This window comes from Xyrauchen texanus, chromosome 2 (assembly GCF_025860055.1).
Source record: "Xyrauchen texanus isolate HMW12.3.18 chromosome 2, RBS_HiC_50CHRs, whole genome shotgun sequence".
NCBI lineage: Eukaryota > Metazoa > Chordata > Actinopteri > Cypriniformes > Catostomidae > Xyrauchen > Xyrauchen texanus.
Window position 1 is genome coordinate 47,363,824 of NC_068277.1, and position 22,876 is coordinate 47,386,699.

At 36.8% G+C, this 22,876-nt stretch overlaps 1 protein-coding gene across 2 annotated transcripts; it reads right to left on the reverse strand.

The window, feature by feature from the left end:
• Nucleotides 1-1,281: 1,281 nt before the first annotated feature.
• LOC127654858 (TNF receptor-associated factor 6) lies at nt 1,282-17,889 on the reverse strand. Of its 2 annotated transcripts, XM_052142365.1 has the most exons (8): nt 17,831-17,868; nt 17,664-17,705; nt 11,798-12,096; nt 11,520-11,670; nt 3,940-4,092; nt 3,648-3,719; nt 3,443-3,520; nt 1,282-3,317 (listed from the first exon to the last, which is right to left on the reverse strand). In XM_052142365.1, the coding sequence occupies exons 3-8, from the start codon at nt 12,094-12,096 to the stop codon at nt 2,448-2,450; spliced, it is 1,623 nt and encodes a 540-aa protein (XP_051998325.1). In that variant the 5' UTR covers nt 17,664-17,705; nt 17,831-17,868; the 3' UTR covers nt 1,282-2,447. The 2 variants fall into 2 exon arrangements, with proteins under 2 accessions (XP_051998325.1, XP_051998335.1); XM_052142375.1 differs by lacking the exon at nt 17,664-17,705 and having other exon boundaries at nt 17,831-17,889.
• Between the last annotated feature and the right edge of the window lie 4,987 nt (nt 17,890-22,876).

A 22,876-nucleotide genomic window follows, 5' to 3' on the forward strand; every position in this document is an offset into this window, starting at 1 on the left:
AGATACAGGATAGTTTTACTGTGGATATAGATACTCGTCTACATGTTTCCTCCAGCATCTTCACAAGATCCTTTGCTGTTGTTCTGGGATATATTTGCATTTTTCACAACAAACAACATTCATCTCTAGGAGACAGAATGCATCTCCTTCCTGAGCGGTATGATGAGTGCGTGGTCCCATGGTTTTTATACTTGCGTACTATTGTTTGTACAGGTGAATGTGGTACATTCAGGTATTTAGAAATGGCTCCCAAGGATGAACCAGACTTGTGGAGGTCCACAAATTCTTTTTTCTGAGATCTTGGCTGACTTATTTAGATTTTCCCATGATGTCAAACAAAGAGGCACTGGGTTTGAAGGAAGGCCTTAAAATACATCCACAGGTACACCTCCAATTGACTCCAATTAACCTATCAGGAGCTAATTGCCTAAAGGCTTGACATCATTTTCTGTAATTTTCCAAGCTTCTTAAAGGCAGTTAACTTAGTGTATGTAAACTTCTGACCCACTGGACTTGGGATATAGTCAAATAAATGTGACACAATCTGTCTGTAACAATTGTTGGGAAAATTACTTGTGTCATGCACAAAGTAGATGTCCTAAACTACTTGCCAAAACCATGGTTTGCTGAAATGAAATCTGTGGAGTGGTTAAAAAAAAAGAGTTTTAATTAATGACTTCAACCAAAGTGTATGTAAACTTCTGACTTCAACTGTAATAAAGATATGTGCCAAATATAGTCATGAAGAATATTCAGTAGAATAGGGAAGTGTGAGGTCAATTTAAAATAGCTGATTTAGTGTTTGTGTAGTGGTTTGTTATACCCACATGGTTTAATTGTGGTGTATTTTCAAGTTTAATTGTGTTCCGCTTGCATGAAATGTATTCTGCTTCTCTCTCCCTGTTTGCAGGGTTACAAGTCGACAGTCAGACAGATGGCTCTCCTCGGCTTTAGGGATCTGGTCCTAACGAAGCTCTCACTAGGTGACCTGCTGCAGGAGAACCCGTCTCTCATCCCAGCATCTATAACACAGATGAAACTTGTGCTACAGGTAAGTGTTAACTGCAACCCCATGCTGAACGACTATCTGTTTTACCATCTCTATTAAGTCCTTTCTGTATGTTTGCGTGCGTGTGTGTATGTAGGGAATCCAGGAACCCAGAGGCCCCTCAAAGGAATATTGCCAACTTGAAAGTATGGTGGCGCTAGTGGTCACCCCAATCTATGGAACTGCAGGTATACAAGTAGGAAACCCAAAATTCTGATTAACTTAATCGGACCAAAACATTTTTAATTGTCAGCCATCATCTTAACATACTTTAACTTGTCAACAGAAGGTACAGTCACTACCCAAAAACAAAACAATCCTAGAGGGTAATATGTAAACCATACAGATTTCAATGCATTCAATTACAAATTTGAGTTTCTCACATTCTTCAAAGCTGCACTAAACAAAGCAACACAAGAGCACAAACCAACCACCCTGAGATAAGGATTACTTGTCATGGTTTAGTGAAATTACCAGATTTCTTTCTGCTACAAGTAGGGTGAATTCTGGTATGGCCGATATCTGCGAGACTATTGATGGTACAAGGACGCATCTCTGACAAACATTCTGTGAGTTTTTGGATGAGCTTTTTATTTTTATATATTTTTTTTTGTCACAGATGAAGCAAAAAAACATCTGACAATCATTCATAACAATAACTTATAAATTGAAATACAAACACATGTAAGAGCAATGTCCAGTGGAGGATAAAAAAATTTTTCTGTAAAAGGATTTTGTCAGATTTCCAGTGTCAACAAACATATGCAAGATTACCTTAAATACATTATTACGTCTGATAAAAAAAAAAAAAAAAGGATATGCATTCCTATTGATGTTATCCAACCATGAAACCATGTCTTGGTTCAAAAAACTTGCAGTGAAATTGAACATTGGTGTCAAGACTAAATTAATTTTAACATTGTTCAAAGAACACGATGCACTAGATTTAGAAGAATTGTAGTACTGTGCTGTGCTGATCTGTCCTTATGTTTAACATTGGTCTTTCCAGTATAAATTACAGCAAAAAGTTGTATTTATTTTATTTGAGTCTCATTCAAATAACAAGATCTACTCTTGAGTTTCTGGATCAGATGAGATTTGCAGTTTATTGTAGTATTGTGAAATGAAATGGAAGATAACACTTAGCAAAAGCAGCACCATTAATGCTCCTATATCCTTTAGCTTAGTTTTTAAGCCATTCAGTGATTTAGCTAATTACACAGGTGGTTGTCCATTGATTGAATTACATTGAAATGCTTTTAAGAAACATCTATATCAAACACTTCACAAGGGACATGCGAGAGTTAATTCCTAAGCCTGGTGTACAACAAAGTCTAAGAAAGTTTGGCAGTGTGTTTGTGTATGAGAACTTAAAAATGCAGGAGGACAGTGAAGGAAATTAAAGTGAGGGTTCTGGGCCCCGAGGTTGCACGCCCTCTCTCCTGAGGCTGGCGTCGAACCGTGGTGTAACCTCACAGCGCACTAGGAGTACGTCCTCTTTCACAAAGCCACGCTGCCGCAACACCTGTAGGTGCAGGAAAGTGACGTAGCCAAACCCCTTGGGGTTGCGCTGCATGGTGGGCCTTTGGAAGGCCTGCAGGTCAGGCTTGGTCTCCATCACTTCCACATGGTGCTGCCCCTCGACCTGGTCCAACACTGCCAGCCGGATCGTGCCCTGGAAGGGCCAGGAAAGCTGGCTGTCAAACTCACCCTGCATAGTGTGCACGAAAAGTGAGATATAATTGGAGCAGCGGGGGGCGCTGGGGGTTTGCAGGTGTAGCCGAAGGCAGAGTTTGTACCCCGGCCGGCCAGTGTAGAAAGGTGGACTGTGGAGGACTACAGGTTGACCAGCTTCCTGGTTGCGCAGGTGGGCCGAAAAGTTCTCCAACCGCCACACGTAGATGCCTTGGTACTGCTGGGCTTCCAACTCTCGGGTGGCCTCCTCCAGTGAGCTCAGCTTACGACGTAGCTCTGTGAGCTGGGTTTTCTGCGTCTCGTTGTGAATACACAGTTCGCGGATCTGTTGATCTTGACGCACCAGCCGGCCTTCCAGCTCCAAGACCGTCTCCCGCAGGTTCATTAGCTCCTGGTTGCAGTTGCAAGGTTCTACCATTCTGGAGGACGCGCCACGTTCATCTGACGAGGAGCTGCCAGCAACTGACGATGTTAGGCATCTATTCAGAGTCTGGCTGCGCAGAAACTCGGCCATGTAACGCATATGCATCTGTGTGAATTCCTGCATGTGTTGTGCCAGTTCATTTCTCGGCATCTAAATCAAATACATGTGCAAAGAAATCACTTACTTTCTTAAATGATGTGTACTGACAAGTAAAAGTGGTACTGCACAGATAACTAAAAGGGAAGTAGTTTTGGAACATGAATCACGAGCCCCACCTTTTCACAACAACCAAAAGTGCTGAAAGTACAGGCTACAGGAGCTTTGAGACAATCTGTGTCACAGTGCAACGCCAACTGAAACCAAAACACAAAATTCACATTCAGCTACATAGTTCCACACTGCAAGTTTTATTATTATTATAAAAAAATAAAGTAATTTCCTGTTGTGTCTCAATTTATTGTGATATTTTCTCTGACGCACCTGATCCCGAATAAGCTCCATTTCACAATAGTTACACACTGTATTGGCAAAAGGACATGTCTGTTCATGAATCTACAAGGGGAAAAAAATGTTTCAGACACCAATGCAACATCCAACAACACCAAACACAACAAAAACCCAATCAAATGCATTCTATTAAAATATAATCAACTAAAATAACCATTAACAATTTTAAAATGCCTACTAACAACCCAATAACCTAGTCATTAGGCAGTACTTTATAAGTAATTTTAAACAAATCCAGTATGTGAACATGAAAACAGCTTTTCACCTGTTTGTCAGCATATACAAAGTTCCCTGCACAGTCAGGGCAGGTCATGAGTCGCTGTAAGCATTGCTGGATCTTGTGTTCATCCAGATGGCTCTTCCGAACAAACTCCTGACACTGAGGGCATGGCACCGTGGCAAACTTACACAAGTGTTTCTGATAGAGTAACAACACAGATAAAAAAATAACAAAAATGACACCATGACAACTGCAATTCAGAAAGGTAGTTCAAGACCATTGACTTATGTGTTTGAAATGTCTTGCGAAAGAAGATGTATTTGTGACCTGCTCCAGCATTTGGGACCCATTTACACCTTGCATTAACATTAGTTTTATATACGGATAGTATCTGTATAATTTTTAACTGGATTGCATTTACACCTTGCAGTCAAAAGTATCGCCACTGTGAACTTTTTTTGCCGTCCACCAAAGCTAAATTTCAGGTTGGCTAAGCAAATGTACTAATATTCATCTCACGTTTGGCACTTTGTAAGTGATAATATGCTTCTCATCTAAAACCAGGTTTCACATAGCTTTTTAAGAGTGAAATTCAAGCACTTTTCAAGCATTTTCAAGGTACCAAAATCTTCTTTTTTAAGCACCTCGAAGCTTTAAATATTATCCAATCTAAAAGTTACTTGACAAAAATGCAATGATCAAAAAGCATCCTCTGTGATTTAAAACATTCCCCAATCTATAAAACAATTAAGTTTCAAGAATTATTTTAAACCCACAGACAGCAAAGACTGGAATCCTTAAAGGTGCACTCAGTAATCTTTTCTTCATTAAACATTTTTTACTCCAAAAGACATGAATTGTAATTTTGCAGCATATGTATAAAATCATAACCACTAACATGGGCTTAAGACTCCAGTTATATCAGTAACCTTATAAAAGAGGTTTTATTCTACGTGGAGAGGGTTAATTCATGAGGGCTGCCATGTTAGAATCACATGACCAGTCGAATACTACTCGCTTAATCTCGGTAACCGTCCTGTTATTTGACACTTTCACTCATTGATTAAAGAAATCTTGGCTGACCGTTAAAAGTAAATTTCTACAATGGCATTGAAAAGGCTGATAACTATTGATTTTAAATGATGCTGCATCCAGGCCACTAGGTGTCAGTGTAAGTACAAGACGACACAAACACAAAAGTGCACCCTTAATATGATTACAGCTGGTAATCTATAGGACATTAATTACTGTGGGGGAAAACCTGGTTTCTGTAGTTAATTATTGTACAGATAAGATCTGACTATTTTTAAAGAATGCTTGTTTGTGAGTGTGTGTGTATACTTTAAATAAAAGCAAAACTTCTACAACTGATATTTTTTGGACTTCAGTTGGCATTCAACTCCCATCATCTCAGCTATTCTCTGGACTAAATTAAACCTCTCTGTTCCCACATCTATCAGTCAGTGGATCACCAGCTTTCTGATGTCAAGTCACGTTTTCCACTTAATGGGTTCATGGAAGAATAATATTCATCATAAATTTTGATTTTGTTAATTGTATAAACATTTGTATAAATGTACCAACATATCAATCCGTAGCTAATGAATAGGGCTGGGGCGGTATGGCTTTTTTCTAACCGCGGTTGAAAAGCAAGATATTCCCGCGGTATAGCGGTAAACCGCATTAAATACATTACATTGGATCAGAGAAGTCCCACTCCCCGACAGACTTTGGCGCACACATCAGAAGTCGCTTTTGATAGACAGACTTTAAATATTGTCACCTACATCCGAAGAAAAAAAACGAGCACAATTTTAAAGTCAAATTTTCATCAAGCCGTAATTTGGCATGAACTAATCACTGTATAGATTTCCTTATTTAAGATTATTCTCAGATACATTCGCATTGAAGATGGGTCAGACATGATTTTGACCACTTTATTAAGTTTTGTTTTGTAGAAAGCCTTTCTTTAACTTAAAATTTCGTTTTGTATAAATTGTATCTTAATTTTAATCACTGTTTCATTAACTAATTGCCTGGAATTAATAAATAAGAAGCAAATATAGCAGATATAGCGCCGATGCGATCTCTTGCGCGTGAGCTCTCTCATAAATGAACCGAAACTCGGCGGCTAGGCCTACTGCCTCACAGACATGAGAAATAAATAGAAATCTTAAAATGCATTTTAAACAAAATTCAAAACAAAATGATAAAATTTTAGGCTACAGTAGCCTAGTAGTCAGGTTTGCCGATGTGCGTTACTATTTATTTATTTATTTTTATCCCTGTGCGCCAATCGGAAACGGACTTCACTGCTGATATTCTGGGGATACAACATAGCCAATAGGCTATAGCCTACTAGGGACTTTAGCCTTTAAAATATCTTTGCTGCATTGGATCAGTCTCCTTTCTAGAACAGCCAAGAGCTTTCTAGCCTCGCGGCAGCAGCGCCTTGCATCGCTCAGACCTTAAAACAGTCAACCGCGGATACGGTTTTGAAAATTTATCAAAAAACGTTGGTGCGGACAGATGAGTTTTGTGATGCGGTTGCGGATTAAATAATAATAGCCCATCCGCGCATCTCTAATACAAATGGAATGTTATTATGTGTCATGGAACATTGCGCTCCCCAACTCGCGAAAGGTCGGATTTGCTCCATATTTTGATAAGTTTTGTTTAGAAAACCTTGACTCCATGTAGGCTAATATCATTAGACATAATCCATATCATTAGAATCAATGAATCCATGTCATTAGACACAACGTGCACACATGTGCAGGCCAATGTTTTTTTTGTTTTTGTTTTTTTGCGGTGACGACGGTGACAAGCTCAGACCCGCGGTTGGAGTCACGTGACCGCGGTATTGCGGTAACCGTCCCAGCCCTACTAATGAATAAACAACATTTACCTATAAATGACACTAAATGGTTTAGTGTAAAACGTCATGGAAGTCTGTCCGCAATAACTATTTAAGAGATTTAATTAGTGAACTGTACTATTTTACTGCAATATAATAATGAATGAGTATTATTGAATACTTACATTTTATCGTAGTACAACAATATTTCTGTCATAATTTCATTACATTCACACAGCATTGGTCCTAAACCCTCAAGCCTTTTTAAAAAAAATTTTTTTAAGTAAACTGAAGACATTTGTATTTAAATATGCTGATTTACAATGTGGTGAAATGCCACCTCTTCTGTGCCCCAGTGTCATGTTATTTCAAGAATGTTTTGAATTACATGAACATAAACTGACTTTGCATTCTCAGTGTACGTTATAAGAAAAACGCACAGCAGACTAACAAAACACTCCAGAGAGAGATGGAGTTTATGTGGGCTGTTTGCGCACCACCAAGGCCATTGAAAACACTGCCTGTGCTTGAACCATCTTAATCCAGACAATGAAGACCTACATTTATTTAATGAAATAGCATCCTTTTAGGGGGGTTGATAGGGGCCATATCGCGGATTCTATTTTATTTTCAATTATTTGAATTTGTATTATTTTGATTATATTCTCAGCCACATCAGTATTCACGCGATATTAGTTATATTAGTTTAGCGTTTCATGCGGAGCAATGTACAACATCATTTCTAGGGCTGCAACTAACAATTATTTTGATAATCGATTAATCTAATGATTATTTGACTAATCAGCGATTGTTGCAACGGTTAATCATTAGCTCTTAACCGATTATTGCGATCTACATAAGATGAAGCTGTTTGGAAAGTTTAGAGTGCGTCTGGACTGTGAGCTGTGTAATTCTTCCTCTCCTCAGTCAGGTGTGAGCTGAAGTGCTTCTCTCACGAGTCATCATTAGAGTTTAATGTGATCTCATGTTATGTTAAATGAGATCAAACAACTATACGACAATTACAATTTTTGTCGACAAATTTTTTTTATTGTTGACGTTGTTGATAACGTCAACTAATCGTTTCAGCCCTAATCATTTCCGATGAAGTCATCTGATCCAGGAAAGCTAACGTGTTTTTAGCCAGATAGCACATTATGTTTTATGAACCATCTATGAATAGATTATCTAATGAACTATGCATCCAATTACATTGTGTGTGTGGGCTCGTTTTAAGGGGAATCCCCTCCTCCAAGTAATTTTGTGATATTTTACAGTGATGTGATAAAGTATTTGCCCCTTTTTGATTTCTTCCATTTATGTGTATTTTTCATACTAAATTGTTTTAGATCTTCAAATGAGAGAACACAAAACAAAGGCAACCTGAGTAAACACAAAATACAGTTTTCAAATATATATATAAAAATACACACAGTACTGTGCAAAAGTCTTAGGCATATAAGATGTTTCACAAAAACATTTGTCTTATGATGGTTATTTATTTCTGCTACTTTAGTGTGTCAATAGGAAACATCCATTTTATACTCCCAAACATTCATTTTGCAAATAGAACATAACGGAATGAAAGAACAGGGAGCCCTGCAACAGATGGCCTTACGAAGCCCCCCACAGAACATCGAGTCTGTCTGAGATTACATGAAAAGACAGCCAAATAAATAAAACAACTGTGGCAAATTCTCCAAGAAGCTTTGATCATCCTATCTGCCAACAAACAAGAAAAACTGTTTCCAGTTGGAAGTAGGACAATTAGTGCTGTTTTGAAAGCAAAAGTGCAAGTAATGATTTAGCTCTTTTTCTGTTTACTGGACTTTGTATGACCTTAACTGAATAATGAAAAGTACTTATGTCATTATTTTGTAAGATATCCTCACTTTGAACGTTTTTCACAAGTGTGTAAAACATTTGCACAGTACTGTATGTATGTGTGTATGTGTATATATATTTTGTATTTTTTTTTAAATATATATAATTTTTCTATATATATATTTTCATTTAAAGCAAAAATGTTATCCAACACCTATATCACCCACGTGAAAAACGAACTGCCCCCTTAAACATAATAGCTGGTTGTGCCACTTTAAGCAGCAACAACTGCAATCAAATGCTTGTGATAACTGGAGATCAGTCTTTCACAACGCTGCGGTGGAATTTTGGCCCACTTTTCTTTGCAGAACTGCTTTAGTTCACCACACTGGAGGGTTTCAGAGCATGAACTGCCTGTTTAAGGTCCTGCCACAGTATCTCAATCAGGTTCAAGTCAGGACTTTGACTAAGACACTCCATAACTTTAATTTAGCTTCTTTTGAGCCATTCAGAGGTGGACTTACTCCTATGCTATTCATTGTCTTGATGCATAATCCAGTTGCGCTTGAGCTTCAACTCATGGACTGATGACTGGAAGTTCTCCTTTAGGATTTTCTGGTAGAGAGCAGAATTCATGTTTCCATCAATTATTGCGAGTCGCCCTGGTCACCGTGTTTAACAGTAGGTATGATGATCTTTTTGTGGAATTCTGTGTTTGATTTACGGCAGATGTAATGAGACCCGTCTTCCAAACAGATTCACTTTCAACTCATCAGTCCACACAGAACATTCTCCCAAAAGCTTTGAGGTTCATCGAGGTGTGTTTTGGCAAAATTCAGACGAGCCTTAATGTTCTTCTGGGTTAGCAGTGGTTTTTGCCTCACCACTCTTCCACGGATGGCATTTTTGGCCAGTGTTTTTCTGATCGTGGAGTCATGAACAGTGACCTATATTGACCTTTGAGAGGCCTGCAGCAGTTACTTGGATGTTGTCCTTGGCTTTTTTGCTACTTTCTGGATGAGTTGCCGCTGTGCTCTTGAGAGGAATTTTGGAAGGTCAGCGACTTCTGGGAAAGTTCACTACTGTGACAAGTTTTCTCCATTTGGTGATAATGGCTCTCACTGTGGTTCTTTGTGGAGTCCCAGAGCTTTTGAAATAGCATTGTAACTAGGGCTGTCAATCGATTAACAATTTTAATCAAATTAATTACATGGTGTCCCGATAAATTAATCGCATATACAAATATTTGCTGAGAAAGCCCCTCATATAACAATAATTCTATATATAATGATGAAATAATGATACATAGTTATTTTTAAATATTACAAAATTATATATAATAATAATAATAATATATATATATATATATATATATATATATATATATATATATATATATATATATATATATATATATATATATATATATATAAAATAAAAAATATTCAGATAATTAAAATGCATTACATTCCTGTAGCAGAAGAGTTAATCATTAATAAGGAAATACAAAAAGCGGCTTTAGAATACAATGTATTGTTTACTACTATATTATTGATCATAAGTCAGTCATTGGCATACAGTTCACAGCAATCCATTTCACAAGTGAATTTGTCAATCTGTTGGAGATTTATTATGAGGGCTTGTTCAAGGACCCTTAATGTACACTTGCGTCAGACATGCTTGTGTAGCGTTGTGTCATAAACATACAATTTTTAGGTCACTGTGTCAAGTTAAATATAGTTTCATACTTAAAATACATCTTGAGATCCCTTAGTTCAGATTTGCGCTCCAAGTGTTTTGAACACAAGATACAAATACTTTATCACACAGTCCCAGTTGATATTGGACATATTTTTTGCTTCAATAAATAACATTATTATTTAAAAACTGTATTTTGTGTTTACTTCGATTGCCTTTGTTTTAGGTTAGATTTTGTTAGAAGTTTTGAAAATGTATTATGAGATATACACAAAAACAGCAGAAATCAGGTTGGGGCAAATACTTTTTGCACAGCACTGTATGTTCTGTTTATTTTCATAAATTTATAAGCAAAAATGTGGCATATAAGCCACACTGGTTTACATGTAACTTGTATTATAAAGACATGTACTTGGCTATAACTCACTATATTTTTGTCTGCAAGAAAAACAAATAAGCTGTATTCTACTCTTTGAAAACTTTACAACAACATATGACACACATCTATTTGATAAGTTTGATGTTTTTACTGATTACAATAATATATACAATGCAAAATTATTAATAAATTATAAAAATGGAACACTTCTGATTTGTCTGGAAATTTCAAAGCACTTGTTCAGTTTTGGTCATAATGCCCGCATGTATTGTAAAGTAGAGCTTCTAAGCTTTAAAACTATACCTATTTTGCGTTGATCAAGACAATAGTTATTCATATTTCTCTGTGGGCCCAAAGGGTTCATTACTTCCGCAGTAGTATCCAGATAACGAAAACACATCTGCATTTACACCTTTGAATGTGGTCCCCGACGACCTCCAAATGTAGTTTCAGTGATCAGATAATGATCCGATCACAATAAGTATTGGGCGGATTTAGAACTGTCATTTAATGTAGTCAAGTGATATCCGATAGCGATATGATCACCAAAAAAAACGCATGTTAATGCAAGTTGTAAATTAGGCCTTTGATTCACTTTTAGTCAGAAACACACTTTGAGTTTTTGCACTAAAGGAGAGCCTTCTAATAATATAATTATGTTTCTATTCCAAACTGCTGGCGTGATATATTCAATTAAATTATGAACTTTCTCTTTTACTTGAGTGCATAAAACAAAATTTTCACAGTCAAAGTGACTCAAAATGATGGAGCAGGTCACATTTACTCCATGTAAATGCATTGCTTTTATTTGGATCTGTTTGTAACCCACTAAAAATGTCCAGGAGAGTTAACAACAAAGTAGTTCACCTGCAAATGCCGTAACTCCAATTTATCAGTGCACCCTACATTAGGGCACCGGACAGTGAGTGACAGAATCTCTCGATTTGCAAAGTTATCAAGAAAGAGTTGTTCCTCTAGCAGCACCTCATTGTCAACTGGACATTTCTGCCCTGTATCCCTAACAGGCAGAAGAAAGGGATTCAAAAAATCGAATTTTGAAAGTGAAAACACAATGGACAATTATATAAATACTTCTAATTTGCATGCACTCAAACGATTCTGCAAAAACAACAAAAACCACTAACCTGATAGACTTCTTGATGCACGAGTTGCAAAACCGATGTCCACATGGTGTCTGCACTGCTGACCTGAGACCCATCAGACAGATAGGACATTCATACTTGCTCTCTAGAGGAGGATCAAACTCCACATCATAGCCTTGCTGGTCTGGTGGGATACTAGAGGATACACTGATGGTGGAGGGGTTTTCTGTTGGGCTGAGATATGAGTCCCTCCCTTTCTCCATTGCTGCTGCACACCTGGAGTCCTCACCATCACAGCAGTCACCAGCAAGGTTGGACTTATTTATATCACTGCAAGCCATCTGTAATCACATCATAAGAGTGCAATGTTGACGAGAGAACATATGAGCCATGTTTCACCACTAATAAAAAGTTAAGAAAACACTCAATAATCATATGACATAATAACAACAACCACAAAAACAATATACTCTAGTTTTGTCAAACACCATTAATTTAAGCACAAGAAACAACATTCTTGGGATTTATATCACACTTATATCACATTTAAAAAGAGACTCGCGGTTCTTGACGTTCTTTTAAATCCAGCCTTTTGGATGTGACCTCTCCTCAGCTCTCGAGGGATTAAGGGATCGTAAAGTGTCCAGTCAATCTGCACTTAAGGATCTCTCCGGAAATAGTAGGTCATCCGGGTATTTCTTGCTTGCCGTTTTATGAATACTGAGAATTTGGACATACATACAATCACTGAGCACTTTAGTAGGAACACCTGTACACCTACTTATTCATGCGATTATCTAATCAGCCAATCATGTGGCAGTAGTACAATGCATACAATCATGCAGATGCAGGTCAGGAGCTTCAGTTATTGTTCACATCAACCATCAGAATGGGGGAAAAAAAGTGATCTCAGTGATTGAGTGTGGCATGATTGTTGGTGCCAGTGTGACTTGAAAACTTTTTACCAGGCTTTCATTATTTATTTTGGTACATTTCAAATGCCTTTTGTGTACAGATTTAACTCTTTTTGCCTTGTCCCAAAACCAATCAAGTTTTCCAATCAAGCTGTAATTTTGCCAAATAATGCAAAAAGTGTGAAAATACTATTTATCTGTGTGTATTTAGGATACATAAATGTTAGCAATAAAATTTGCCTTGATATGATAAAGGAGATCATTTCAAAAATGCTAAATGAGTCATTTGAATCACCATGGAATTCTATTTAACACTATATAGGTGAAAGGTCACACCAGGGGCAGCCTTTTATTTGTCTTGTATACTAACAAGTGCCAGAGCCAATATGAGAGGCGTCACATCATTAAGTTAGCCGACAGTTCAGTGATCGTGTCTCTCCTCAGCAGTGATGATCCTGATAATGGTCTTGTAATGTGTCTGGTGCAAGTCATCCTTTTTGGACATTAATGTGTCTAAAACTAAAGAGATGAAATTGATGACAAGCTGACCTTTGGGTCTCATGTAGATGCTGTGTGCAGAAAAGCCCATCAGTGCATGTACTCTTATCGTAAGCATTCCGCTTCATGAAAATGTTTTATTCTTGTTTTATTAAATCTTTCTTACATTTTCTTTTATCAGCTGGTACATGTCACTCAATCTCAAAAATAAAAATAGATTGAAGGGCATCGTTAAAGTGTGCAGCAAAATTGCATGCACGACCTTGCATGATTTAACTTATTTGTATAAGGTCAGGTCAGTGAAGAAGGTAGAGTCAATTCTGGATGATTCCAGCCACCCCCTGTTTAAGAAGTTTAAGGGTGTGTTCACACATGCAGTTCGGTTCTCTTGGTCCAGACCAAAAAAGAAAATTATACATTTAGTCCTGGTTCACTTAGCGTTCACACTGGCATTTTTAACACCGACATCAGGAAAAAGTCACAACCTGATTGGACTGCTTTTATGACGTATATTTTTCAACAGAACTTGACGAACATCCAAAACAATGCTGGCTGCTGGGCAAAATGCGCTTGTTGGATTTATATATGTATATATGGTGGCATTTTTACCAGCTGAGATCAAGCGAAGGGTTAATAAAATGTGTAAAGGAGCCAAAACAGTGGCAGGAATTCCTCTGTTGTACACATAAACAAAGATATGCTGCAAGGATGGCTGATGGCAGTAGGGTTGCAACGGTATGAAATTTTTACAGTACGATAACGATCTCAGAAAATCACGGTATACGGTATTACACAACTATTATTATCAGTTACAATGACCTATAAAGGAATGAAAACAGAAGGGTTTTGTTTTTGGGGGTGGGTTAACAAATGTTTTATAATAATTGTAACTTGAAACCGTTTTTTTTTATATATATAAATCAAGTATGTGTAAAAAAAAGTCTCCTTTTTGAAAATGTTAAATTAACTACTAAATGAAAAATAACATCAGCTGTGTGAGCTTTAAAGTAATGTCCTATGATTATTAACGGTTAACATACTGTAGCTGCATGACAGCACTGCCAGAATCCTCCTGTCTGTACCTTTAACTCAGTGGTTCTCAACTGGTTTTGCTTCAGGACAGATTTTACATTGGAAATCAAGTGGCAACCCACCACAGTAAAAACGTAACCTGTATTTAATGTATTCTGGGTTGCATTTCCTTTTATGCTGCATAGTTTTGTTCATGGTTTTCCAGTACAAGAACATGCATCAAGTGACATTATTTTTGTTGTTGATGTCAACAACAAAAGCAACAGGATGTTTCTTCTCCCCCTTTTAAAAATTGAAGAGCAAATTTAATTATATGAGCCGATTATTATCCTGTTTGTCTCCTAAATTCAAACATATTCAAACAGAACATACATATTACACAGGAGGAAAGGCTCCTCGTTACCATGGTTTGGTCAGTCTTAATGTGCTAGTCTTAAATAATAGTAATATAATAATGAAATTATAGTATTTATGAAAAATAAATTCTAGCTGAAACACATCTTGAAACTTTAACTATAAATGCCACTGTTGATATAAAATGAGGTCTAATAGATTCTACCTTTAGATTATTTCATATGAAACTTGACACTGGACTTGACTTCCTCCGTAATGCTTTAAACTAGAAAAGTCTCACTAGAATTGAAATTGATCACATCAGTTTTGCTGTCTGCAATTGACATTTGGCTAATTCCCTCAGATTTAGAACAAAAGGTTTCGCAAACTAAAAAATTTCCCCAGCTACTCTCACTGATCACAAAGTTGTTTAACCTTAGATATTAAATTTGAAGATATCCAGTGTAATTCTAGAAATCTAGGCTATTGGAAAGTAAACATTTCACTTCTACACCATCAAGATTACGTGAAACACAATTTTTATCCTAGCAGGTGTTTTATATGGAACAGTAATATCAAGCATAATAAGAAGTCACTCTACAAGAAGAATTGGGTTTGGCACAACATATGAGTTGTACACCGTCTTATATGACAAGAATGGGCAATTATAAACATACCCTAATTTTATTTCAAAATATATATCTTTTTTGTAAATGAAAAAGAATTTACCAAAGCAATTAGGGCTATCCCAAATGGCATAATAATCTCAAACCAAATTCTCAAATGTAGATATTAATAATACAACCTTACAAAATACTCAACTTTTTGTAAACGGCCTGTCCTTTTATGATAAACGTTTTAACAATTTTATAAGAAATTCCTTTAATGTAAGATCCAGTCCTCCTCATTATACCTCATTGTATATCTTGGCACAGCATTTGGACATTATCATACAAATATGTCATTTCTAATAAAGAAAATAAATAAATTACAAAATTATTCATAGATGTTATCCTGTAAATGCAGCCATTAGTAGATATATTCAAACTGTACATTTTTGTAACAAATCATTTGAAGATATTGAACATTTAATTTTGATTGCCCTTTAAAACAGACATGACAAAAATATTAAACAAAATTCTTAATTTAGAAACTTGACATTTTACATTGTTTTCAAAACCCATATTTTTCTGAAAATCTAAATTACGTTATTAATCTTATAATTATTTTGGCGAAGTTTTATATTCATAAAACAAAAATAACCCTCATATATTACCTTTTGTAACACTGACCTTACAATGTACTTTGAAATCCTTTCAAACAAGAGATCACAAAACAAAAAGTTATAAAAACAATAAAAATTATAAAGTTTTTCAAATTCATAACTGCCCTAATATTAAATAGCACATTTTATCCCAGTATTTATATAAATATATATATATTTTAATTTTTTATTTATTATTATTCATTTAATTAATATAATTTGTATTTATTTATTTATTTATTTATTTTACATACATGTTCATTTTATGTTTTAGTTGTTATTATTCTCTGTTTCACATATTACCACAATGCCTTATATTTGCTTTGCACTTTTTTGCATTGTACTTGTCTGTAATTGAACTAAATATAAAGAGAGAGAGAAAAAAAAGTTGAGGTCTGCGCTCCGCAATATTGAGGGAAGCCCGGTTGTTGCATGCGCATGTCAGAGAGTAGAGCAGATCATGATTGGTTCTGTTACACTCGTGTGAAAGTGCAGATGAGAAGCCTTAAGCCAATTGTGATATTATCATTAAATCTGCCTCGGCAGTCCTAAATAGGCCATCACTTGGAAGGATGCCGAAATATCTTCAATGGGTGAGCCTTTCCCTGCTGTCCACAACCCAGTCCGAATAGACCTGCGACCCACCAGTTGAGAAACTCACACACTCACTTATGTCAGACCCCCTCGCTTCTCTCTGACATCTTCTCCGCTGCATGCATGTGTGGGGTAAGTTGACGAGTCTTGAGTCCAGACGAGGAAAGGAGATGCGCATGTGCAGGTGAGATTCTCCGTCTGGTTCCATTTTTTTATCAATACCATAGATAAGCAAACGTACATGGTATGAAAACCGCCAATTTTCACACCGTGGTACAACGCGGTTCAAATGGCTCCACTGAACTGTAATGGGCAACATAGCTCCTATGATGAGGAGAACCAGGTATGCTTGAGATCAGTATTAAGCAAATTACTTCTGTTTTCTGTCTGTTTAGACATCTTTGGTCCATGCTGCGTTCATATATCAATCAAACCGCACCAGAGTTCATTTGGAAGTGGAACGAGACCCACTATTCAGGCAATCTCGGTCTGCTTGTTTGGTGCGCACCAAGGTTCAGATGGCAGCATTCTCACTTGTTCAAATGAACTGCACCAGAGTCTGCTTTAATGAAACCAAACCTGCCAAGTGAGAACACACCCTTAAAAACTCCTTTGTCCCAGCTGCCATTGGTTTCGACTAATTCGACTTGACTCTTATATTGTAATCAATGTGTATGGGTCTTGTAATTATTATTATTTTTCCCTGTTGTATTATTTCCTATTTATTATTGTTCATCTGATGGTTGTGTCACTGCTGTAGTCACTGCTGTCTGTACAACAAATTGCCCCTTGGGGATAATAAAGATAACCTTGATACAGAATGAGAGATGTGCTGGAAATGACACAGTGGTGGGAATTTTCATGACTTTCAAAAAATGACAACAACACATCACATGAATCTCCTGTGATGTATGAACATACACTGTTGAAAATTGTTGGAAGAAAACAATATTTTTTGTGTGGAATTGTTTTAAAGACGTCCACAGTGCTAGAAGTACCATAAATGGAAGCAACACACAAAGTTAATCCGAAGTGAAAGATGATTTATTTCACATTAAACTGCTCTGTTTCCTCAAGCGCACTGCTGGGCGGGGCTGAGTCGTGGGAGAAACTCACTCTTCCAACAAGTAATCACATTGTTATTTAAAACATAAGATATTACCGCAAAATGCCCGAATCACAGAGCACAAATGTAATGAAACATGTACTTTTTAAAGCTCCAAGTTCATTTCCCACGTGAGATAAAGTGAGTTAGCAGGCAAAATCAACCTACCAGACACACCACCCGACGGTTACATCAGCAAGTCCAACTTTCCTGTCGTCGGTGACACAGACAAGTTTCAACCCGACGTTATCAATATCATAAACCCATACACATCTCGGTATGATATACATTTTGATCTGAACGTCGTTCCTTCGAAAAACTTTTCATTTACATACCTTAGGTCGGCCAGTCCTCGCTGTCTACTACCTCTTCCTGACTCAGAGCAGCGTCACTAGGTCAAGCGACTAGTCTTAATACTGATCTCAGATCAGATTTCGACTAGCGAATCATCGCGAGAGTCAACGCAAGCACTTGGAGCTCAGTGGCTCATCTGGTCGCAGATCGGCGGATACATTTGAAATATTTTAGATTTTAAAGGCGCGATTTGCGATGAATTTTACTGAGTTAAATATTGTAATCCACAGGGGATCGCTGTTACTGTGATTTATAGACTGAAATTACATTTTCATTTAGAGGGAAAGAGTGAAAAGGGCCATTTCTGCAAACGGGAAGAAACGTCTCTCATGTGATAGAAAGTATTTAGAAATGTTATAGTAACACTTTACAGTATTGCGTTCATTAAATAGTACTTTTTTAGCTGTTGATGCTAGTTAACTTATATATTTACTTTTTGATCACATGAATGCATTATGAACTAGCATGATCAAACTAAGAACAATTGTATTAACCAACAACGACTAAGATAAATAAATACTGTAAAAATATATATAGGCTATTGTTCATTGTTAGTTCATGACACCTAATGGATTTACTAATGTTAACAAATACAACCTTATTATAAAGTGTTTCCAGTGTTATTTATCGAGGGATGTTCATATGACTGAGGTTTAATTGTATTTGGCACATGCACAGTAGCTGCACACTTCCTCATGAAGTAATAAGATGAAACTCATTGTTTGTATGTTGGATACAATTGTAAATGTGTATTTAAAGATACCTGAGGATGCTTGTGAATCAATTACTGTCAGAAGAATGACTTAAAGCATTAAAGTGATAGTTCACCCAAAAATGACAATTCTCTCATAATTTACTCACCCTCATGCCATCCCAGATGTGCATGTTTTTCTTTCTTCTGCTCAACACAAACAGAATTTTTTAGGAGAGTATTTCAGCTCTGTAGGTTCATACAATGCAAGTGAATGGTGATCAAAAGTATGAAGCTCCAAAAAGTACATAAAGGCAGCATAAAATATTCCATATGACTCCAGTGGTTTAATCCATGTCTTCTGCAGCGATCCAATAGGTTTGGGGTGACCAAAATGTAAATATATTTTTCACTATATCATGACATCAGCAGTCTCCTTAGCAATCATTATTTCAAGCTTGATTACACTTCCTAGCACCATCTAGCGCTCTGTGCAGGCATCAAGCGCTAGGAAGTGTAATCAATTTGAAATCATGTTTGTGCCTAGAGACTGGCAATATGTAGGCCTACAGTAAAAAAAGGAGTTACATTTTGGTCTGTTCTCACCCAAAATCAACTGGATCGCTTCAGAAGATATTGATTAAAACACTGGAGTCTTATATGCTGCCTTTATTTGCTTTTTGGAGTTTCAAAGATTTAGTCTCTATTCACTTGCATCGTTTGGACCCGAAGAGCTGAAATATTCTTTTAAAAATCCTTGTTTACGTTCTGCCGAAGAAAGAAAGTCATACACATCTGGGATGGCATGGGGGTGAGTAAATGGTGAGAGAATTTGCATTTTTGGGTGAACTATCCCTTTAACATGCTTTGTGACAACCCGACTGTTAATTTACTGTAACTTTAAGATGTCACATGTTGGGCCACTGAAGTGTGGGAGTAAATCTCACCAGGACTTGATGTCAGACTGCTCAAATTAAACACATTTTACCAAAATATAAAATGCTTATTACTGGCATACTTCCACATAAATGGGAAATATATATATATATATATATATATATATTATAACTATAATTGGGCCTACATGTTTATTATATGGTGTGCTCAGAATGTGAATCACTTTCTTGAGTCAATCCTTACATGTGTGTTTTCTTAGGTATGTGTCAAGTATTGAGATGACCAGAACATTGACTAAGAGCTGTGACTCATGTTGAGACAGGTATGGTCTGATTTTTTCTGATGTTGTCAAGTGTGTATCTATGTGACTGGGAAGACTTTGAAATGTGGCCAGTTATCTAATCAAACACTAGCCCCAGTTTTCTAAGTGTTGTTGAGCCCAGCTGTATGGTGATACACTAGTGATGTTGTGGTCAATTAATAGGCTGGGAGGGATGACGAGGAGTTTCTTCAGCACAAAGTTGAACTGATTGTAACTTTTCATGACCCAGGCTAAGATGTCTAAAAGGAAGGCAGTGATGGATAATGAGATTATGAGATCTTTAGGCTTGAATGACAGGTCATTTTGTATCATGTGCGAAGTAGTAATAGGAAAAGTCAGGGGCCTGTTTAATTAGGTCTAGTGAGGTTGCGTATATCAAGAAGAGGAGGGGCCAAGCACTATTCTGTGAAGTATGCAAGGGCATAGATTTGACTTGAACATTGGGGGGTTGCAGCGTGAAGCTTTAATTAATTTTTCCATCAATCATGGTGTAAATTATGGGGGGTTGTACTTGCTTGTTTTGGTTATTGGGGGGTTTCCTCACCCCACTGTCACCACCCAACACCTGAAAACTTTGAAAACCTCTGCCCAGAGGCACCCTGGTGGTTAGTGACTTGGTTGTGTTTCAAATGCACTGGGCACTTACACTATGCACTTTGCACTCAGCCATGTGGTGTATGCATTTTCAAAGTGTATACTGTCTCAAATGGAACTGTTCTGTTTTACCACATGCAAGCATTTGCCATTCGCGGACAGGTCTAGTAAGACCTGATGATTTAGAGGTAGCTCTTGCCAACTGTAGGGTTTTAGTGATGGGTTTCCCCTGTTTCCTAAATTCTGGTTAAACTACAGCTTGCCAGTTTATATATCTAGCTACAAGTAACCTTAAATGTAATCTTAAATGTGTAACTTTTGTCTTTATGTCATCTTAGATTTACACTGACACCTAGCCGCTTCAATACAGCATAATTAAAATCAATAGTTTTCAGTTTCAGATCCCATTGTAGAAATATAATATTCATAGTCAGCCATGATTACCAATGAGTGACAGTGTCAAATAACAGGACAGTTACTGAGATTAAGTGAGTAGTATTCAGCTGGTCATGTGATTCTAACATGGCAGCCCCCATGTGCGGACCCCCTCCATGTAGAATAAAACAGCTTTTATAGGGTTACTGGTATGACTGGAGTCTTAATTTTAATGTGAGTGCTTGTGATTTCCTATATATTGCTAAATTACAATTCATGTCTTTTGGAGTTAAACTTTTAGAGTGCTCCTTAAATTGGATATTTCTGGCTTGTTAGGGTACATATGAAACCATGGGTACCCTGTTTTTTGTTTTGTTTTTCCAACTTGTGTTGGACACTCCAACAGTATTTTCACTGTTCTGAATGTTCCAGAGCTGCATTTGCTCCAGAGAGCCTATCATTCATCTAAACATTCTGTTCCTGATTCTGTGGCAAAGTGCATAAAGGTACAGGTACACTGTGAAACAGTCAAAAGCCATTCACTCCACAGTGCAGAACAACACCTCACAACTGATGTCAGTACAGTCTTTTTTCTCTCTCTCAGAGGCTTCTGAGCATTGGCTTGTTACATTTTTGCCAGGCTGTTTGTGGCCTGATCACGACCCACATAGAATGTCAAAGTGTGGATAGGTGGGGGTCACAGTGTGCTTCTATGTCACTTATGAAAAGCACTTTTTATAAACAGCAAGGTCAACAACCTGCATACAACAAGGCTGCTTATTGACCAGACTCAGGGTGCAGAGTCTGCTTAACCTTCTTGCTTAAACAGAAATTCTTGCAAATATATACTCAGGACTTTTCTTTTATCAAACTTCCAGTTTTGTTTTGAGAGGGTGAGTGCAATTTGGGAAAACCTCAAAATGATCTTGATAGATATGACATAATATCCTATTATTCTAAGGATGTATGCAAGCACATGACCATATGACCATTAATGTAGCGGAGACTTGTTCCTCACTTCCCCAAACCCCACCCAAGCAGCTGATTCTCTAGCCACCTTTAAAAAACATCTAATGACCCAACTCTGTTCTTGACCCAATCCTACTAATGCAAAAAATAAATAAATAAATACAATTCTCAATTCAAAATATTTGTGCTTCTCTGAGCAATGTTGATCTTTGTATTACAGCACTTCTCTTATTACTGCCTTAGGATAAATAGTTTTGTTTCATATTCCTCAATTTTAAGTTACTTTGGATAAAAACGTATGGATAAATGTAAATCTGATTACATAAGCAACTTTGTTTGACCATATTCAGAACCAACCTCACATATGTTTCCTATTTAGTCAAACCAAGAGAGCTGCAGTTGTACTGCTGATTGGGTCAGGAGGATACAACAATACATTCCATTATAACTGTTCCCTGTTCTCCATTTTATTTTTTTTACCCTTTTTGGAACTTTGATAGTGGTCTTATATCCATGAATTTATATATTATCTACATTATCTTTTTAGCAGCTGTGACTTGCAACCGCAATGTTCTATGCTGGATTTCTGTGCAGGCTTTCTCTAATCTACAACTGTTGATGAGTGCTGGAAACTTAACGTCATTGGACTTGTATACCTGCCAGATGTCTTAACTGTCTGTCTCATGGGTTTGCTTTCAGAAGCCGTTTTGTTTTTGTTAGAAAAAACAGATCAGTTAAAACGCAACTAAAGGAATGTCCAAAGTCATAATCAAGATAAATATTGGATTAGCTGTATTAGTGGAATATAGCCAGTGCTGATTTTGAACCTTAAAAGATCTCAGAAAAAAGGAGGACTTTTATCTATCTATCTATCTATCTATGTATCTATCTATCTATCTATCTATCTATCTATCTATCTATCTATCTATCTATCTATCTATCTATCTATCTATCTATCTATCTATCTATCTATCTATCTATCTATCTATCTATCTGTCTATCTGTCTGTCTGTCTGTCTATCTATCTATCTGTCTGTCTGTCACTTGTTCTTTCTATCTATCTATCTATCTATCTATCTATCTATCTATCTATCTATCTATCTATCTATCTATCTATCTATCTATCTATCTATCTATCTATCTATCTATCTATCTATCTGTATCTCTGTCTGTCTGTCT